Here is a 17,790-nt window from a genome sequence, read left to right on the forward strand (position 1 = left end):
GCCTGTATTCTCAAGCACTCTGTTGCAGGGCCTCTTCTCTGCTCTGAAGCATCAAGTTCAAGCTCTTTCAATAAATGATTTCAATGACAGTCAGTAGTGGAAATATTGAATACATAAAAATGTCAGGCGGTATTATGAGAGATAGAAAAATTTACTATAATTGCTGTTAGTTTAGCAGAAGCTGGGGGAGAATGAACAATAACACTGATGTTAAGAGAAACTCTGCTTATTGAGATTATAAATCACCTAATGACTCTCCATTTAAGAATTGAAGGAGGGAAACACTGGAAAAATTTGATGCAATTACCTATGAGAAATCATGATTGACTCATGGGATTATTTAGTGAGTGACAACCTTAATCAAAAGATTAAACCAGCAATTTCCACAAATCAACAATTACTCAGAAACTATGAGATTGACGATGAATCATTTGTGAGGCGACATATATTGTTTGGTAAACAGATTTATAATACCATGTAGTTTAGTTTATTTAGGGAATAAAAGAGAACATTTTTAAATTGCTTATTTAAATACTTATGACTTTGCAAGTTGAATATTTTTAATATCACCCTTCCTAGGAAACAGGTAGGCAATTGAGGCACAGACAAAATAACTCATACAAATCACCACTGTAGAAACTGAGTAATTGTCTCTGTGACTCTGATTTGAGATGTCAAGTATCCATCTATTTAGAGGTCTTCTTAGATCTGATATAAATTTTTTTCTATTGCTGCTTAAACATAGCTTGAACAAAGTGAAAGCCAATAAACGTGTGTTGAATTGAATGAAATTCTCAACCTAATTTCCTTGACAAATCACATAGCTACCATTTTGGAGGATCATCTATTGTTTTTTATCAGTTAGGGGAAAAAGAACACTTCTAGAGAATCACTGCTGTTTTATCATCCATCTTTCCCAAGCACTTAAAATTTTCATACTATTTCCTTTTGACTATTATTCATTTCTCCTAAATTATTGAACTGAAATTAGACTCAGAAGCCTCACACTGCAAATGTGAGTGTTGATACATGCTGTTAAGATAGCAGAGCAAGGCTTCTAAGACTATAACATCTTTTTATTGTTCATCAATAATCTGAATTATTCATATACCACCATCAAATACTGGGTAAGAATAGGGTTATTACTTATGGGTGTTAAAATCTTGGCGATCCATTATTTCAGGGATTATTTTCAGTATGGTTAGCAAAAATGTATAACACAATTGCTCAATTATTGTCCAAAGCAGCCAGTTCGATTCATAATATTCAGTTCAGTTCAGTCGCTCAGTCGTGTCCAACTCTTTGCAACCCAATGATTGCAGCATGCCAGGCCTCCCTGTCCATAGCCAACTCCTGGAGTTTACTCAAACTCATGTCCAATGAGTTGCTGATGCCATCCAGCCATCTCATCCTCTGTCGTCCCCTTCTCTTCTTGCCTTCAATCTTTCCCAGCATCAGGGTCTTTTCCAATGAGTCAGTCCCTTCGCATCAGGTGGCCAAAGGATTGGAGTTTCAGCTTCAGCATCAGTCCTTCCAATGGACATTTAGGATGGACTGGTTGGGTCCCCTTGCAGTCCAAGGGACTCTCAAGAGTCTTCTCCAACACCACAGTTCAAAAGCATCAATTCTTCAGCACTCAGCTTTCTTTATAATCCAACTCTCACATCCATGCATGACTACGGGAAAAACCATAGCTTTGAGTAGACAGACCTTGGTTGGCAAAGCATTACTCATAGAGTTTTTTAAAGTATCTTAGAAATTATAGACCAATCCAAGCAGCTTATGTCTAAGGAAACTGAGTCCATCTGGAATGCTTCAACTTAGAGGAGTCAAACCAACATTCATTAAAAAAAGTCCAGGTATCAAGCACCCCACAAAGCCTAGGAGACAGTGATTAACAACCCTGCTCCAGGTCCCAGCCCTAGAGACACCACTGAGGGAAAAAGAAGCAGAGATGGCCTTGGAACACAAGTCGAACTAATTCTAAAGTGACTGTTTCTTTCATTTACATGAAGTAAACTATCTAAGGTCTCTTAATTAAGAATCCCCATGGGTCATGCATCCCTGGTGGCTCAGTCAGTAAAGAATCTGCCTGCAGTGTGGGAGGCCTGGGTTCAACCCCTGGGTTGAGAAGATGCCTTGGAGACAGGCATGGCAACTCACTCAAGTATTCTTGCATAGAGAATCCCATGGACAGAGGAGCCTGGTGGGCCACAGTTCATGGGGTTGAAAAGAGTCGGACACGACTAGGTAACTAAGCACAGCACATAGCATGTGACATAAGAATCATTTCCAAATTGTACTCTTAGAATAAGAGTTCTTAGAGATTTGGGGGAAAATTAACCCCTTCATGGGCTTCCCAGGTGGCTCATTGGTAAAGAATTTTCCCGTGATGCAGGAGACCCAGGTTTGATCCCTAGGTCGGGAAGATCCCCTGAAGAAGAGAATGGCAACCCACTCCAGCATTCTTTCCTGGAGAATTCCATGGAGACACCATGGGGTCACAAAGAGTCAGACACAACTAAGCAACTAACACTTTCACTCCTCTATAAACTCATTTGGTTAAAAGATATTCACTGATCACATTTTCTGCATCCTGCTTGGTACAATGAGTTTGGAACAAACTTCATGAGTGATCTCCCAAAGCTTACACTAAGGAGGATGGTAACAAACAAGCAAATGAGTAATACCTGTAAATAATTATGACATACAAAGTGCTCTGAAGGGCAGAACAAGGTGCTTTGATAAAGAACAGTGTGCGACCTATTTAGAGGTGGAAATCAACAAAGACCTCTGAGAGGCTCTAACTGTTAAGAAACAGCTGGTCATGAACAGAGATCTCCTGTGCTGTGACAAAACACACAAATATCAGAAGGTGAAGAATATCTTGATGTGTGCCTCAAGAACTGAAATCCATGTGGCAGACAGATGTGTTGCAAGAGGTTGGCTGGCCCAGCCTATGCAGGGCTTTTGACTTTTCATGCCAAGCCAAGGAGTACAGTTTTCCTCTAAATGACGTGGAAACCACTGCCAAGTTTTAAGCTGGAAAATTATATAATCCAGTGTTCACTTTAAAAGATCACTCTCTTATATCATGGTGGATCGATGGGGTAAATTAAAGAATCCTGGAGAAGTTACTGCAGTGGTCAAAAGCAAGGGATCATGGTGTCTCAGGCTAGGGCACTGGCAACAGAAATGGAGATAAATGCATGATTTGAAATATATTTTATAAATAAAATTGTTAGGGCTGGCAAATGGATTAAGTGTGGGGAGTACCTGAGAGAAGCATCATTATGACCCCGTGTTTTCTCATTTGTGGAGTTGGACCAATAGTCCTCTCATTTTCTGAGATACAAAACAATTGAAAAATATAGTTTTTACAGTGATGGCAATAGAGTTTGGTTGGTAATGTATTATATTTGAGATGACTCTGACACATTCAATGGGCATATCAAATGGAACTCCAAGTGTTTCAACCCAGACACGATACTGAAAACCAAAGGACTGGAGGAGTTCTCCCAACGCCAGTAGGCACAGTGTAGTCCAGTACTAACAAGCCCAACAAATACATAGAAATCAGAGCATGAACAATGGAAGGACTACCCAGTGAAATATTTAAGAGAAACATTAAGAAAGCTGTCATGACACGAGAGCATTTCAAGATGGAGGAAATACTGAGTAGTTTGAACACATTTGAAAGACTGAATAAGAACAGAAAACAGCTAATGAATCTGGCATCAAGGAGATATTGGCAAGATTTAAAAAAGTAATTTCAGTGAATGGGTAGAGTAAGACCAGATCAGAACAGGTTAAAATGCCCAGGAGGGAAACGTGCTAGAAACAGTTTATATGGCTAACACCTTCTGGAACTTTAGCACTGAACACAACACTGAGAATCAGAGCTGCAATTAAGACACAGTTGGTAATTAAGGGATATTCTTGTTTGTTTTTGTTTTTTAAAGATGGGAGGTCTCAGAGCACGTTAATGGTGATAGAAATAATCTACAAGGAAGGTGAGGATTTGAAAATGTAGGCATGGAAGAAATAGCAAGTCCTTGACCTGAAGACAAAGGAAGACACTGAAAACACTCATGAAGGGCCTGGCTTCACAGAAGAGAAATAATACAGCTACTGAAAACACATCCCCCCAAATCCTTATGTTAGAAATTAGAAACAATCACAATTACCTATCCAAATGGAAAAAGAGAAATCAAAGGACAGGGAGCCAAATATGGATATCCTGGTTAGAAATTTATCAAGTCCATCTTAAAAAACTCAAAACGATTTCTTCTACTGTCCTAAGTAAAACGTCTCCTTCATTTGAGCCATCACTGAGTTATCCCTTGGCCAATGCTATAGTGTATTCCAACGACATCAAGGGTAAACACAACCCTATCATTTTTCTTAAGACTCTCTCACCCTACATATGACCCATAACCAACCTCTTGCTGACATAATAGACAAGCACAGTGGGAACGGACAGCTAACGGGGACAGCTATTTTTATCTCTCTCTACAACCTCCACTGCCAGCCTATTCTCACTCCATGTTTTCTCCCAATCTCCTTGTATTAATCAGTAACAATATTATTCTTCTTCACTGCGTCTTCATTCATTAACTGTCATTAACACCAATCTATACTCAGACATCTTCTATTCCTATCTTACCCAGTCATCAAGCTTATAGCTTTAATTGCTACCTCGAAATGCTGACAATTCACCAGCGTCTAACCTCTAGCCCAATCTTCCTCATAAGCTCTAAACTTATATAACCACTCAGCTTTCTGTTGGATATCACCAGTTGGGAGCCTCAGGACAACTCAAACTTGAGAGTCCGACAGCTGAACTCATTACTTCTCTACCATATCCTCAAGGCAATTCATTTGCCAACATATTTGTCCTTATAGTCAAAGGACAGGGGAGCTTGGCATAAAGCTATGGTTTTTCCAGTAGTCATGCAGAGATGTAAGAGTTGGAACATAAAGAAGGCTGAGCGCTGAAGAACTGATACTTTCAAATTGTGGTGCTGGAGAAAACTCTTCAGAGTTCTCTGGACAGCAAGATCAAACCAGTCCATCCTAATGGAAATCAATCTTGAATATTCACTGGAAGGATTGGTGCTGAAGCTAAAGCTCCAATACTTTGGCCCCCTGATGCAAGCAACTGACTCACTGAAAAGACCCTGATGCTGGGAAAGATTGAGGGCACGAGGAGAAGGGGGAGACAGAGGATGAGATGGTTGGATGGCATCAGAGATTCAATGGACGTGAGTTTGAGCAAACTCCGGAAGCTGATGAAGGATACAGGAGCCTGGTGTGCTACAGTCCATGGGGATCACAAAGAGTCAGACACCACTTAGTGACTGAAAACAACAACCCCTGTCCTTGTGTCCAAAATCCAATCAACTAATATATCCTGACCATCTTATTTCCTTCAAATTCACATTTACCAATTTTCTCCATCTCAGTATTACTGTTAGTTCAGATCACCATTATCACTTCCAAAAGACTCTGATGCTGGGAGGGATTGGGGGCAGGAGGAGAAGGGGACGACAGAGGATGAGATGGCTGGATGGCATCACTGACTCGATGGACGTGAGTTTGAGCAAACTCTGGGAGTTGGGATGGACAGGGAGGCCTGGCGTGCTGCGATTCATGGGGTTGCAAAGAGTCGGACACGACTGAGCGACTGAGCTGAACTGAACTAAGAGAATAGCCAACTTCCTCCATGCCTTTAACACTGCTGCTCTTGAAATACGTGGCATCCCCTCCACACTGTAGATAGATTAATATATTTTGCTTAAAATTGTTCAATGCCCCTCTAATTACTATGATGATGAGACATGCCTTGATTATAAGAGCCTTCGTGGTCTCACTTCTGCTTATCTCTTGGGTCTCGTGCCTTCCTTGTATGTCCCTCACTTTTGAGCCTGTGTGGATGTGTTCTGTCTAGAAGGTGCTCACTCACCCCCGAGCTGACGATCCCCCAAACCTTCACTTAGATCAATCCTTTGGGACTCAGTTTAGTTGCCACCTCTTCCAGGTGGAATTAAAATAGACCAAAAGCCAATAAAATACTATTTCTTTCTTACCTTTTCAATTCTACCACCATTCCCTCTCCCTACTCTCTGGCTCATTCAATAGACCTTCGCTCTCCAGGGCATTCTATGAGAAGAAGAAAGGGGAGCAGACACACCCTGAAGAGACTTGGGGGGTTTACTGATTGTATTTGTTGAGATACTGATAAGACACTAATGTGAAATGGAGGGAGACAGATTTTTTTTAATCCCTGATGACAATGAATGCAGTGAATCAACGGGAAATAAAAGGTTGCATTTGCACTAGAGCTCTGAAATACTTACTTCTCTTGGTGATCTTGAACCTCCTTCTCGAAATGTTGGTTTACATCTGAAATTAATCTGTCATTTAAAAAGAAAAGTGTATTATATTAGGGAGAGCACCTAACTAGAATTACCCTAAAAATTACCTAGAGTTACCCTAAAAAACCAACAAATCCCATGGGCGAATGACAACACTTGCTGTTATTGTGAAGAAATAGGCCCATACCAGGCTTTTCTCTCTAACCTTTTTATTCCTTTACCCAAGAGTCAACATGAAATGATATCAAATTAAAGCTCAGTAAACAATAGAGTGGATGTAAACCTTAAGCATAGTCCTCCCATTATTAATCTGGTGCTAACGTTGGACTTCTAGGTTTTTAAAAGAGCGTAGTTGTCAAGAAGTTGAAAATGAGAACTGACGCTTTGTCTCTGAAGTCCAAACACTTGCAGGGTAGCAAAGATTGCAGCAGGTGGCGCTGTCTCACCTTTTCTAGCTGTTCAATGCAGGCGGTATGGACGACAATCTTACAGACTGCACACTTCCTCCTGAGAGCTGATTTCTACAACAGACAATTCAGAAGACAAGGAGAAACGTTAGCAGTCTGCTCTGAAGGGTTCCCTGGTAGTAAAGAGAACATTCAGAAATAAGGCAAACATAAACCAATTTAAAACTTCATCATAGACATTCAATAATATGACAAGCTTCATCAATAGTCCTTTGATCTACTAAGCAGCTACACAGTCACAACTTAGGGTGGCCGAGATGTTCTCTTTACAACATAATTATATACTAGATGTTATATATTGAGGATATACTATGAGCCAAGTTCTTTATTCTGCTGTTTTTTCCTTCTCTAAGTTTCATGACCTAACATGGTAGGCATTATTATCTTCTAATTTTTTTTTTTCATGTTTACTCTAAGGGGTAGGGCCAACATACCAGGTTCAAAACAAGCACTCTTTCCCTACAGTCAAAGAGTCTACATTTCAAGGGGCCTTCACCTCGGGGTTTTATTCCCAGCACAAACCTAAACAAACCTACTTGGGTTTCTGCCCAGATAGTCTGGAAAGTAAAAAGACAAGTCTAATTTTTACTAATCATTATCATCATCATAGCAGCAGCAACAGTAACATAACAGCAACTCACATGAATGTACTACCTGCCATGTGCTAGGTATTCTAGTAAGCACTTCACAAACAGTAACATTTAATCCTCACCACCCTGAGAAATAAGACACTATTCTTACTTTCATTATACAGATAAGAAAGCTGAGGCACAGGAAGTTATACATTTAGAGCACAGCAGGGCCAGGTGGTCTGAAACAAGACTCCTGCTTAGAAGCATTACATAGTTTGGCCTCGCTGACACTCAGTGCGAGTTAAAAATTCACAATAAAAATACTCCCTGAGGCTGATCTTTTCTCTAACTAAAAAACAAGCAGTAGAGAGAGGGAGAGGAAGGTGTGGAAATCTTGATTCATTGATCCTAGTGCCATGGAAAGTGTAAGCTACCAATGCTCAGGTCTCTCTGTGAAGGACAAGCTAAAAGGCAGAATTGCATGAATAATTTGGGGGTTTGAGCACTGAAAGAAACTTACTATAACAAAGCCAATCTGTGAAATAGCCCATCAAAGCATCGATGTGTGAAAGGCCCCGAGTCCCTGTCCTCAAGAAAGGCACTGCCACAGGGTACATTCTGAGGACTGGCTTCTCCTCCTGGGATTTGATTTTTGAGCTAAAAATTGAGGTGATACTGCTACAAAAGGAGCCTGGAAGAAATGCAAACCAGCACCTTGGGAGGGACAGAATCGGCAAAGAAACTACAGCCTCCTGCCTCCTAGACGGCTCTACCCATTCAAACACAGGTCTCCACAGTGTCATCAGACACCAGTCAAGCACCAAGAACACTGCAGTCAGTACTGCGGCAATGACATGTGTCACCCTAATACCCACTGACTAAGGTTTAGGTACTGTGCTTGCAAATGCTTTCATCATTCTTGGTTTCCCTCTGCCTGAGGAAAGGACATGGTCTGGAACTTTAAGCAAGTTTGGCAATCAATTGATTTTGCAAAAAGACAGGATAAAGGGAAATCCAAGCATCTAGCTACACCACTGAAAAGTGTCTTGGCTTCACTACTAAAAAGAAAGAGGGCATGATGGGTGGGAAGAAAAAGGAAGGGTAGGAGAAGGGGAGAGAGAACAAGAATGACAAGCAGAAGCGGCGGCACCAGCAAGGGCGACATCACTCAAGGCAACAGTAATAAAATTCCAGGTGTGTAGTTTTTCATGGGCTGAGTGCCCATTAGCAAACTCCTGATGCGCTCCTGTTAGCTGGAACTCCTGGTGGGGACCACCGCTTTAGCGTAACCTGCAGCAAATGCATGGGGCTCTAGAGTCCTGTTGCTCAAGAGTTACAGTGATGCTTGAGAGTCGATCTCATTCTACTTTTTATCCACCAACCCCTAGGAGATTTCACAGCAAGCAAAGTGATACTCTCATGGTAGCAACCACTTACAGGGTTATTCAAGGCCACCTGAAAAGCCTCCCTCCAGTTAAGTCCTGCCCTGGTCGAGCTTTGCGCCTGACTGTGTGCTCTGTGCTGGGGTCTGCACAAGATTGCATAAGGGCTCCATGAGGCTCCCAAGAAGCCCCTGGGGATGGTGGGAAGGGACAAACATGCACTCGTCGAAGCCAGAACACCTCTTCCTTGCCTTGCTTTCTGTCTGGATTTCAAGTCAGGATCTTTTTTGAATACGGGATCTTGCCGGGAAAAGTTTGAGAGCCAGTAGGTTAAGACCGTCCTCTCTCAGTTTCCTAGGATAACGTGCAGTTACACTGATACATCAGGTTCAGTCCCTGGGTCGGGAAGATCCCCTGGAGGAGGGCATGGCAACCCACCCCAGTATTTCTGCCTGGAGAACCCCGTGGACACAGGAGCCTGGTGGGCGACAGTTCATAGGGTTGCAAAGAGTTGAACATGACTGAAGCGACTTTAGCACACATCCACTCACACGGATATTATTCATGTGTAATAATGCAAGAGCAATGTACTACAAATGATAATATATGAAGAAAAGTGCCTTACACTATAAAACTGATTTTATTTAGACAATATTGAATTTTAAAGGCCCTCATAAAATATAATATGTGCTTCTATGCCTTCTGAGGCAGAATATATAAACCATAATCTGAATTTGTCTTTATAAGCACAACATGATGCCTTTTACTATAGAGAACAGTCATTTTTCTGCTTCCTGTCTTCCTATCAGGCTAGAAGTTGTTGTGTCTGACTTCAGTTGCCCTCAATTTCCTAAATGACGGTTTCTAAACAGCGTATAATCTGATAAATTAGATAATTAAGGTCTATATATAATCATATGCAAAATTAAGTGAATAAATTCTGATTGAAGGCCCCAGGTCTTTTTCCATAGTAGAAAAATATATCAATTTTTGCTTCTCAACTGATGAAAACTGTTTCAGTGAATCAGAAGTCCGAACTGCTGACTTCTTGGTTTATCACTGTGCTTCAATTGGTTCAAGTTCTTTGAAGCAGCTGGATAATAAGCTCCTGGGCAAAAGTGCTCAATTCATGCTTGGTTATATTCCAATTTTTATTTGCAAGATTCAAACTAAATATAAAGATAAAATGTAGGAATCTAGGTATTCTAAATACTGTAAGTATTCACCTTTTCTTTAAAAGCTCTTAATTTAAGTCAATACTTTCTTCACTATAAAAAATGATAAAGCAAGAAAAGTCATTGAAATTAAGTTGGCAGATTAGCTGTCATTCTTCTTAGTGGGACAGCTGTGATAGAACCTAGCACCAAAATGCAAATTCAAAAATAAATATGACCTGGGAAGTAAACATGCTTAACAATTATAAAAGTTTAATAATTCGCTCTCTTGATTTAAAGGCCAATTAGGCTTATTGCTTCAAATATCAAGTGACCTCAGTACCTTTCCAAGGGTTTCCTCATTTTGTAAAAGGAGGTTCATGAATTTGTAATTGTGTATGTGTCCATGTGTGCAACATCTGTAAAAACTAGTGGGAAGGTACATCTGGGAAAACTAAAACAATATAGGCTATACTATAAATTACATATGGCACCCCACTCCAGTACTCTTGCCTGGAAAATTCCATGGGTGGAGGAGCCTGGTAGGCTGCAGTCCATGGGGTCGCCAAGAGTCAGACACAACTGAGCGACTTCACTTTCACTTTTCACTTTCATGCATTGGAGAAGGAAATGGCAACCCACTCCAGTGTTCTTGCCTGGAGAATCCCAGGGACAGGGGAGCCTGGTGGGCTGCCGTCTATGGAGTCGCACAGAGCCGGACACGACTGAAGCGACTTAGCATAAATTATATCCCATTATACAATGCTTCCCAGGTGGCGTTAGTGGTAAAGAATTGGCTTGCCAATGCAGCAGACACAAGAGATGTGGGTTGGATCCCTGGGTCAGGAAGATCCCCTGGAGAAGGAAATGGCAACCCACTCCAGTATTCTTGCCTGGAAAATCCCATGGACAGAGGAGCCTGGCAGGCTATAGCCTATGGGGTCACGAGTCGGACAAGACTAAGGGACTGAGCACACATGCAGTGACCAGAATTGACTCATATAATCGTGCCACCATGAATGATATGCTGTGCTTTAGGATGGTGGGCACAACCTGACCAGCAGACCTAACAGTGATGGAAGAGAACACCTTTCCAGTTCTGACTGGGCCCTGCACGTTTCCCATGCTGCAGGCATTGCTGGCACTCTAAGCAGCAACAATTCCTTTCCAAACTTCGGCTCATCTCAGGCACAGAAGTAAAACAGCCTTAGACCACTGGCACTGGGGATGGAAGCTGGAGAGGGGCCGAAAGGACTGGAGGCAATAGTGGTAGAAAGTATGCAACTGTCCCGGAGAAGAGTTAATATCTCATCCCATCCCACCTGCCCACTCCCTTTTGTCACAAGTCCCTGATTCATCTGTACCACCAAGCAAGCTATGTTTGCTTCCTTTGAATAAGAGATGTGATTTCTACTAAATAATAAAGATCTGGTGGTAGGCAACAGCATTTGATAGAAAGAGAGAGAAGCAAGGGAGGGAAGGAAAGAAGAGGAGAAAGAAAAGGAACCTAGCTTCACAGGTTTATGATTTGTGACAGGTCAAGGCCACCACGCTACGAGGTAACTTAATTCAAATGTCACCCCTAATAATGTGAAATCTGACCCAAGAACCGTGTATGACAAGGCTGACTGAGCCTCTCCCCAATAAACATCCAGCAAATCTGTTTCCCTGAAGATGAGCGAGTCATCGTGCCTCTGACCACATCTCTCCTGCAGTATTTTTAAAGATACCCTCCCCCAACACACACACACACACACACACACACACACACACACACACACAGGTTTAATCACAGAGATGAGAAGCAGAGAAGCAGGAGGAAAAATTTAGTCTCCAGAGCCCATGTGGCTACTCTTTCTCAGCCTCCTGTCTCAAGAGACCTCAGGGGCCAGAGCCTACTGCTGGCCAAACAGTAGTATGGGCCTGGCAGCATCTCATTGCAGACAGAGTCCCCAGAACACAGGCTCCCAGATAAAATGCAAGAAACCAATGTTTCCATCAGCCCTGCCCCTGTCACAAGGCCACAGGGACAAAAGGATGAATGGCCAGGAAAGTGGCTCTGGGCAGGGATGCAACCACACTAGGAGAGGGGAAGGAAGCAGACAAAGTCCTGGGGAGAGGACAAGATGAGGAGCTGAGTGGTGAAAAGCTGGGAGAAGAAGGCTGGATGACTGTGAAGTAATTAGCCTCCAATTAAAAAAAAAAAACAGAAGGCTGGATGAGGTGGTGGGCTGAGCTTCCAAACTCAGGCTCCCCCAGCTGTCTGCTCCCCAGTAATTCTAAACCTCCTCACCCTTCTTACCTCACAAGAATCATGGTGAAAAAGAGAAGCTGAGTGCTGGGAGTCAGGTAAAGGAGAAACAGCAAGTACGGTGAGAAGAATTTTATCCTCACTTCTGCACCCGAAGCTCTGTTTACAGGGAGGCACTCTGATGGAAAAGGGAGACGGGGAGATTGGGCCCTGTCTTCATCCCTTCTTCATCTCCAAGGGTGGAGGTAAAGGAAACCTCCTAAGCCTTCGGAGGGTCAGGAATCCGGCAAACCTTTACTGGGGACTGCCTCTATGGGCAAGGCAAACAAGAACACTGCTGCTGTCTAATCCTAGGTAAATGGAAAACAAGAGTTCTTTGATTTATTTAAAAACCTAATTAGAAGAAATGACAAGCATCCTTGGCAAGTGCTACTCCTCTGGGGCGTCTAGGATGCAATCTGCAAATTGGTATTAGGGAAAAAAGAAGACTGACATTATCTGGAGGCTCCATTACTGTGGCTTCAGGGCCAAAGCAAAGGCTTCATGGCCACTTGCGAGGGAGCCTGTCTTTCTCAGATAGAAAGACAGGACATTTTGGACAAATCAAGAGGGTAGGTAGCTGAAGTACCAGCACACCCCTATTGTGGCCTCTCTTACTTGGCAGGAGTGCTACTGTGATGGCAGGATTTCACTAGCCTGGACCTGGGAGCAGAGAGGCCACATGTCAGGACAAGTCTGTGCCCAGGGAGAGTCTCCGAGCCCCCTCTCTCTCTCAAGAGTCTCCTGGAGGGAGACCTCGCTCGGTGTGACAGGGTGCTAGCCCTCGCCCTGGGCACCACTGCGCATGTTGGAGAGTCCAGGCCTTCATGTGTCAGGGCGCCACCTGTTTGCACCTGTGTCCTCTGGAGAGGGCTCAGTGAGGGGGCTGGAGCCCTCTGAGACACACCCCATCACCACCGTCTGAGATACTAAAGATGCCAGAAGCGCCTCAGAATATATGAAAGCAAAAGGAGCAAGACCAACAGGAGGCTGGGTCAGGGATCAGATAAACCGTAACAGAAGTACTCATGCAACGCTCACACACACACACCCGTACACCTAAATCTGCGGTTCACTGGAATCAGGGCGGTCGGAGGTGTCTGACATAGTGAACTCTGCATGTTGCTGAAACACGGAGTGCTAAGCAGGAAGTGAAGCAAAGGAAGCTTCTGTCCTTCCTGGGAGAAGCTGGCAAGCCACTTGAGACAAGGAGGACTCAAGACGAAGCTTATTAACAGGAGAAGGCCCTGCGTGGCTAAATGCTAAATGAACAGCTCGGACAATAAAGGCTGTCATTTAGAGCAGAGGCTGAAGCAGTAAAAAGCACCTAACAGGAAAAAAGAAAAAAAACCACATACACAATTCTTTAACTGGCCTTAAAAGATATATAAATATTTGAAAAATTGAAGACACTGTCTCAGGAAGAAGATCCAGAGTCTCTTTACACAGTAGGCACTGATGCCTCCTAAGAGGAACAGATCCGGCTTCTGCGTGTCCAGTGGGGCCCCGAGCCAGGGGCTCATAGGTGTCCATTTGCATGAGTCATGGGGCATCGCATTTCATGGTGGAGTGTGGAGGCTTCTCTGTGTGTTGGGCAGGCGATCAGGTGGAGAGCCACAAAGGCAAAGAGCAGGAACGCTGGCTGTGGGTCACGAGGAACTCAAAGGGAAATAGCAGAGCAAAACCATTCCCGAGAGGCCCGGGTTAAAAGGATAAGGTTACAAGGAGGTGGGGAGAGTCCCCTGTGTTTCCATACTGCTCTAATCCAACACCAGGAAACACTGCCTGATCCATAATAGGAGCTCAAGAGATGTTCTGGAAGGGAGGGAGAGAGGAATGGAGGGGAGAAGAATGGGCTTGCAGACCAGGCCTTTCTCCTAACATAAGCCCCCAGACTAACCTCAGGCTGGAGAACTGGTGGCTTTGGAATGATGAGAGAAACCTCCTCCCCCTCCAAGGCACAGGCATTCTCAGGGTAGGCAACCCCGAAAGGAGAGAGAAAGTGGGACCTAGCGGTGTTTGAGGGACAGAAGACCTTTATAAATCTTAGAGGGAAAATGGGGTGCAGAGGCTTCATGGGGAGGACAGCTGAACAAATTTTGTGACCACAAATGGTGTCTTTGGGGGAGTTTCAGAGATATCAGACAAGAAGGGTATCTTGCCAAAGGCTGAAAGTGAAAGTATTAGTCGCTTAGTCATGTCCAACTCTTTGCAACCCCACGGACTGAAGCTCATGACGGTAGCCCGCCAGGATCCTCTGTCCTGGGAATTCTCCAGGCCAGAGTACCTGAGTGGGTAGCCTTCTCCAGGGGATTCCCGTCTTCAGGGGATCTGCCAGAGACCCAGGGATCAAACTCAGGTCTCCATTGCAGGCAAAGCAACCATACTCTAATTTTAAATGGTGGTTTTTAAGTAATGAGAGTTCATAGTGAAAATCCACATATTAGGCAATGAGGGCCTGAATTGGAATGATAAAGAATGGAGCAGAAGTAAAAGCAGAAAAGCCAGAGTGATGAACCACTGAGAGAGTGGGGCCCTCTTTCCATCTCACGCAGGTCTCCCGAAAGGAGGCCTCAGCCTGGGCTTTATGTCTTTCAGGAGCAGACCAGCCCCGGATGGCTGCACTCCAAGTCCATGGTCAGCTTGCTGCTGTGCGCGCAGCAGCTGACTACATGCCCTTGTCTCTCGTGCCCTGTTATGGTAGGGACTGCCTCTGAAGTACTGCAATAGAACTCACTGAATGCGCTCTTCAAACAGTAGAGTTTGTTCTGTACTAAGGCACACATTATCTGAAGCACTTTGCATATGAAAGTGTTTATGTTTCCAGAGACACCTCCCCTGAGGAACCACAGATAAGCCTGTAAATCTCGGGTAGGCAGGACCCATCGGAGCTAAGACACAGAAGGGCCTGCTCCACAGCGCCCTAGAGACACAGAGAGTAGGAGAAAAGTGCCATTGTTTGGACACGCATACATTTTTTTATTTCCCCAACAGCTAGTGCATTTTGTATTTTTCATGTGAAGAGAAAGAAAACCAAACTCTTAGAGCAGGAAGCCAAAGGGAAAGGAGCTGAGTATGAAGAACCACATGGAAAAAATGAGACTGCCACCTGGAAACCTTACCTCTTCCAGAAAAGCAGCCAATCAGGGCTCACGGGAGGAACAATTTGGGAAGAACCAAATTACTAGCTAGCGAGTTAATTCAAAGCTAAAGTTGATGGCTGGTTATCAATTGAAGCCTCACTGTGTTTTGACTATTGGATTAGGATTGGAACAAGTCGTGGTCAGAACAGCACAGGCACATTTTGGTTTTGTTTCTTTAAATAGTTATTTGGCTGTGCCAGGTCTTAGCTGTAGAAAGTGGGATCTCTGATCTTAGTTGTGGCAGGCAGGATCTTTAGTTGCGGCATGTAGGATCTAGTTCCCTGACCAGGGAGCAAACCTGGGTCCCCTGCGGTGGGAGTGTGGAATCTTAGTCACTGGACTAAGGAAGTCGCTAGGTTCATTTTAAGAGGGGAAAAAGGTACATGTCCCTATCTCAATAGTTCACCCTTACAGTGAAACTCCTGGTGGCTCAGGCAGTAAAGAATCTGCCTGCAATGCAGGAGACACAGGGTGGAACCTTGGTCCAGCAAGATCCCCTAGAGAAGGAAATGGCAACCCACTCCACTATTCTTACCTGGGTAATTTCATGGACAGAGAAGTCTGGTGGGCCCAGTCCATGGGGTTGCAAAAGAGTTGGACATGACTTAGGGACTCAACTCAACAGTGAAATTTCTACCAAATCAGTCTCTTTAAGAGTGATTTAAAAGTGGCTTATGCTAGAGAATTTAGTTTGTTTTTTGTTTGTTTGTTTTTAAATGAGAAGAAAGTGATAGGCACAGGCTTCTCTAATGGGCTTTAATAAAAAACTGCCACGTGACTCTTAGGAGAAGTCTACGTCCTGGAATTTGATTGGGTAACTGGTATACACATCTACTACCTTTTGTACAACTACATAAAATTCAGGTCCAGTTACTGAGACATAAACCAAACATAGATTGCAGCTGTTACTTATGAAACGGATGAAGAATGGCCTGCTAAGTTTGTATTGGCTGGTGCAAGTTTAATGGAAACATACCAACCCATGGTTGCCCCCAGAACCAGGCTGATGATGCTCTGGGTGCCCCTCATTGACTGGTCGAAGACTGGTGTTCCTTCTACCAGCTTTGCATGGCCATCATGCATGAAAAAGGGACTTCTGACTAATGAACTCCAAGAAATCATCAAAAATCCATAATTCTATTTCCTATTCCTGATTCTCATTTTACCCAAGGAGACACCATATTTCCATGACTACTATTATTGACTGTCTATGCACTGTTACTCTCATCTCTTGTTTTGCTGTGTATTTTCTTCTGCCTGCTTGTCTTTGCCTCATTTCTTTTTTACCATTTGTTTCCTCTGTGCCTCTCAGCTTTGATGTTAGCAGGTTCTAACAGTGGCTGGTCAATAGCTTTAAGTTTATCACGTGTTATCTTTCTGCTTTGGTTCTTCTCAGATGCTTTTATGGCTGTTCCCTGCTCAATATTTGTACTCTCTTCAAAGTTATCTCAGATCAAAGCTGCCATGTATCTTTCTGTAGATTGAAGTGCTTCTGTATGTACACAAAAATGTATATAAATACGATTACAAGTATACAGGCACTAATAAGTAGATACACAACTAGAAAACACAAACACATGTGTACTCACTATTTTCCATCAGTTAGGTGTGAGTTGGACATGTTACAGAAGTCACAGTAGAGACAACAGGAAATGGTGTTTCAATGTTCTCTTAATTGTCTTGCTCTAAGGTAGTGTATCGGGCTTCCCTGGTAGCTCAGAGGTTAAAGCGTCCGCCTGCAATGCGGAAGACCTGGGTTCGATCCCTGGGTTGGGAAGATTCCCCTGGAGAAGGAAATGGCAACCCACTCCAGTATTCTTGCCTGGAGAATCCCATGGACAGAGGAGCCTGGCGGGCTACAGTCCAAGGGGTCGCAAAGAGTCAGATATGACTGAGTGACTTCACTTTCACTTTCAAGGTAGTGTATCAAGGGCAAAGCAGAGATCTGAAGCTTAACATAAACTAGGAAACAGCAACCACAGTTTGCCTTTTAATATTTGCCAGCCTGATAGCACCATATATGCCATCTTACTTGCAGCATGATTCCTAATACATTCGCATTATCAGTTCACTCCCTGGAAATACACGGAATTTTTTTTTTTCTTCTAAAGTTCACAGCACAAGATCTCTAAACAATAATCTAGAGACATTTACTTTAATCCAGAAGATTGCATCTACTTAAAAAGCCATATCAAACTGTGGTAAATTACCTATCCCTTCACTGTCATTTCCAACATCCCAAGCTGCTGAGGACATAATGAAGACAAAGTCTTTCAGTCAGTCTAGGCCAGAAGACCACCATTTCAATTTCCATTCACCCAAAACTGTATCTCCAATTGGCCATGTGGTTTTCCTTCACATACATACAACTACCGATACCATTTTTCAATAAGGATACCATTATC

The 17,790-nt window shown here is 43.3% G+C and overlaps 1 protein-coding gene across 2 annotated transcripts in view; it reads right to left on the bottom strand.

Moving 5' to 3' along the window:
- Positions 1–17,790, bottom strand: part of DGKI (diacylglycerol kinase iota) — a 514,234-nt gene that overhangs the window by 284,109 nt on the left and 212,335 nt on the right. For both annotated transcript variants that reach the window (XM_010804593.4, XM_024991169.2), the window contains exons 4-5: positions 6,824–6,898; positions 6,360–6,416 (exon numbers count right to left, since the gene is read on the bottom strand). In XM_010804593.4, coding sequence (XP_010802895.2) covers positions 6,360–6,416; positions 6,824–6,898 — 132 coding nt within the window. The remainder of the gene's footprint in view (positions 1–6,359; positions 6,417–6,823; positions 6,899–17,790) is intronic.

Source organism: Bos taurus, chromosome 4 (assembly GCF_002263795.3).
Source record: "Bos taurus isolate L1 Dominette 01449 registration number 42190680 breed Hereford chromosome 4, ARS-UCD2.0, whole genome shotgun sequence".
In the NCBI taxonomy this organism is placed as follows: Eukaryota; Metazoa; Chordata; class Mammalia; order Artiodactyla; family Bovidae; genus Bos; species Bos taurus.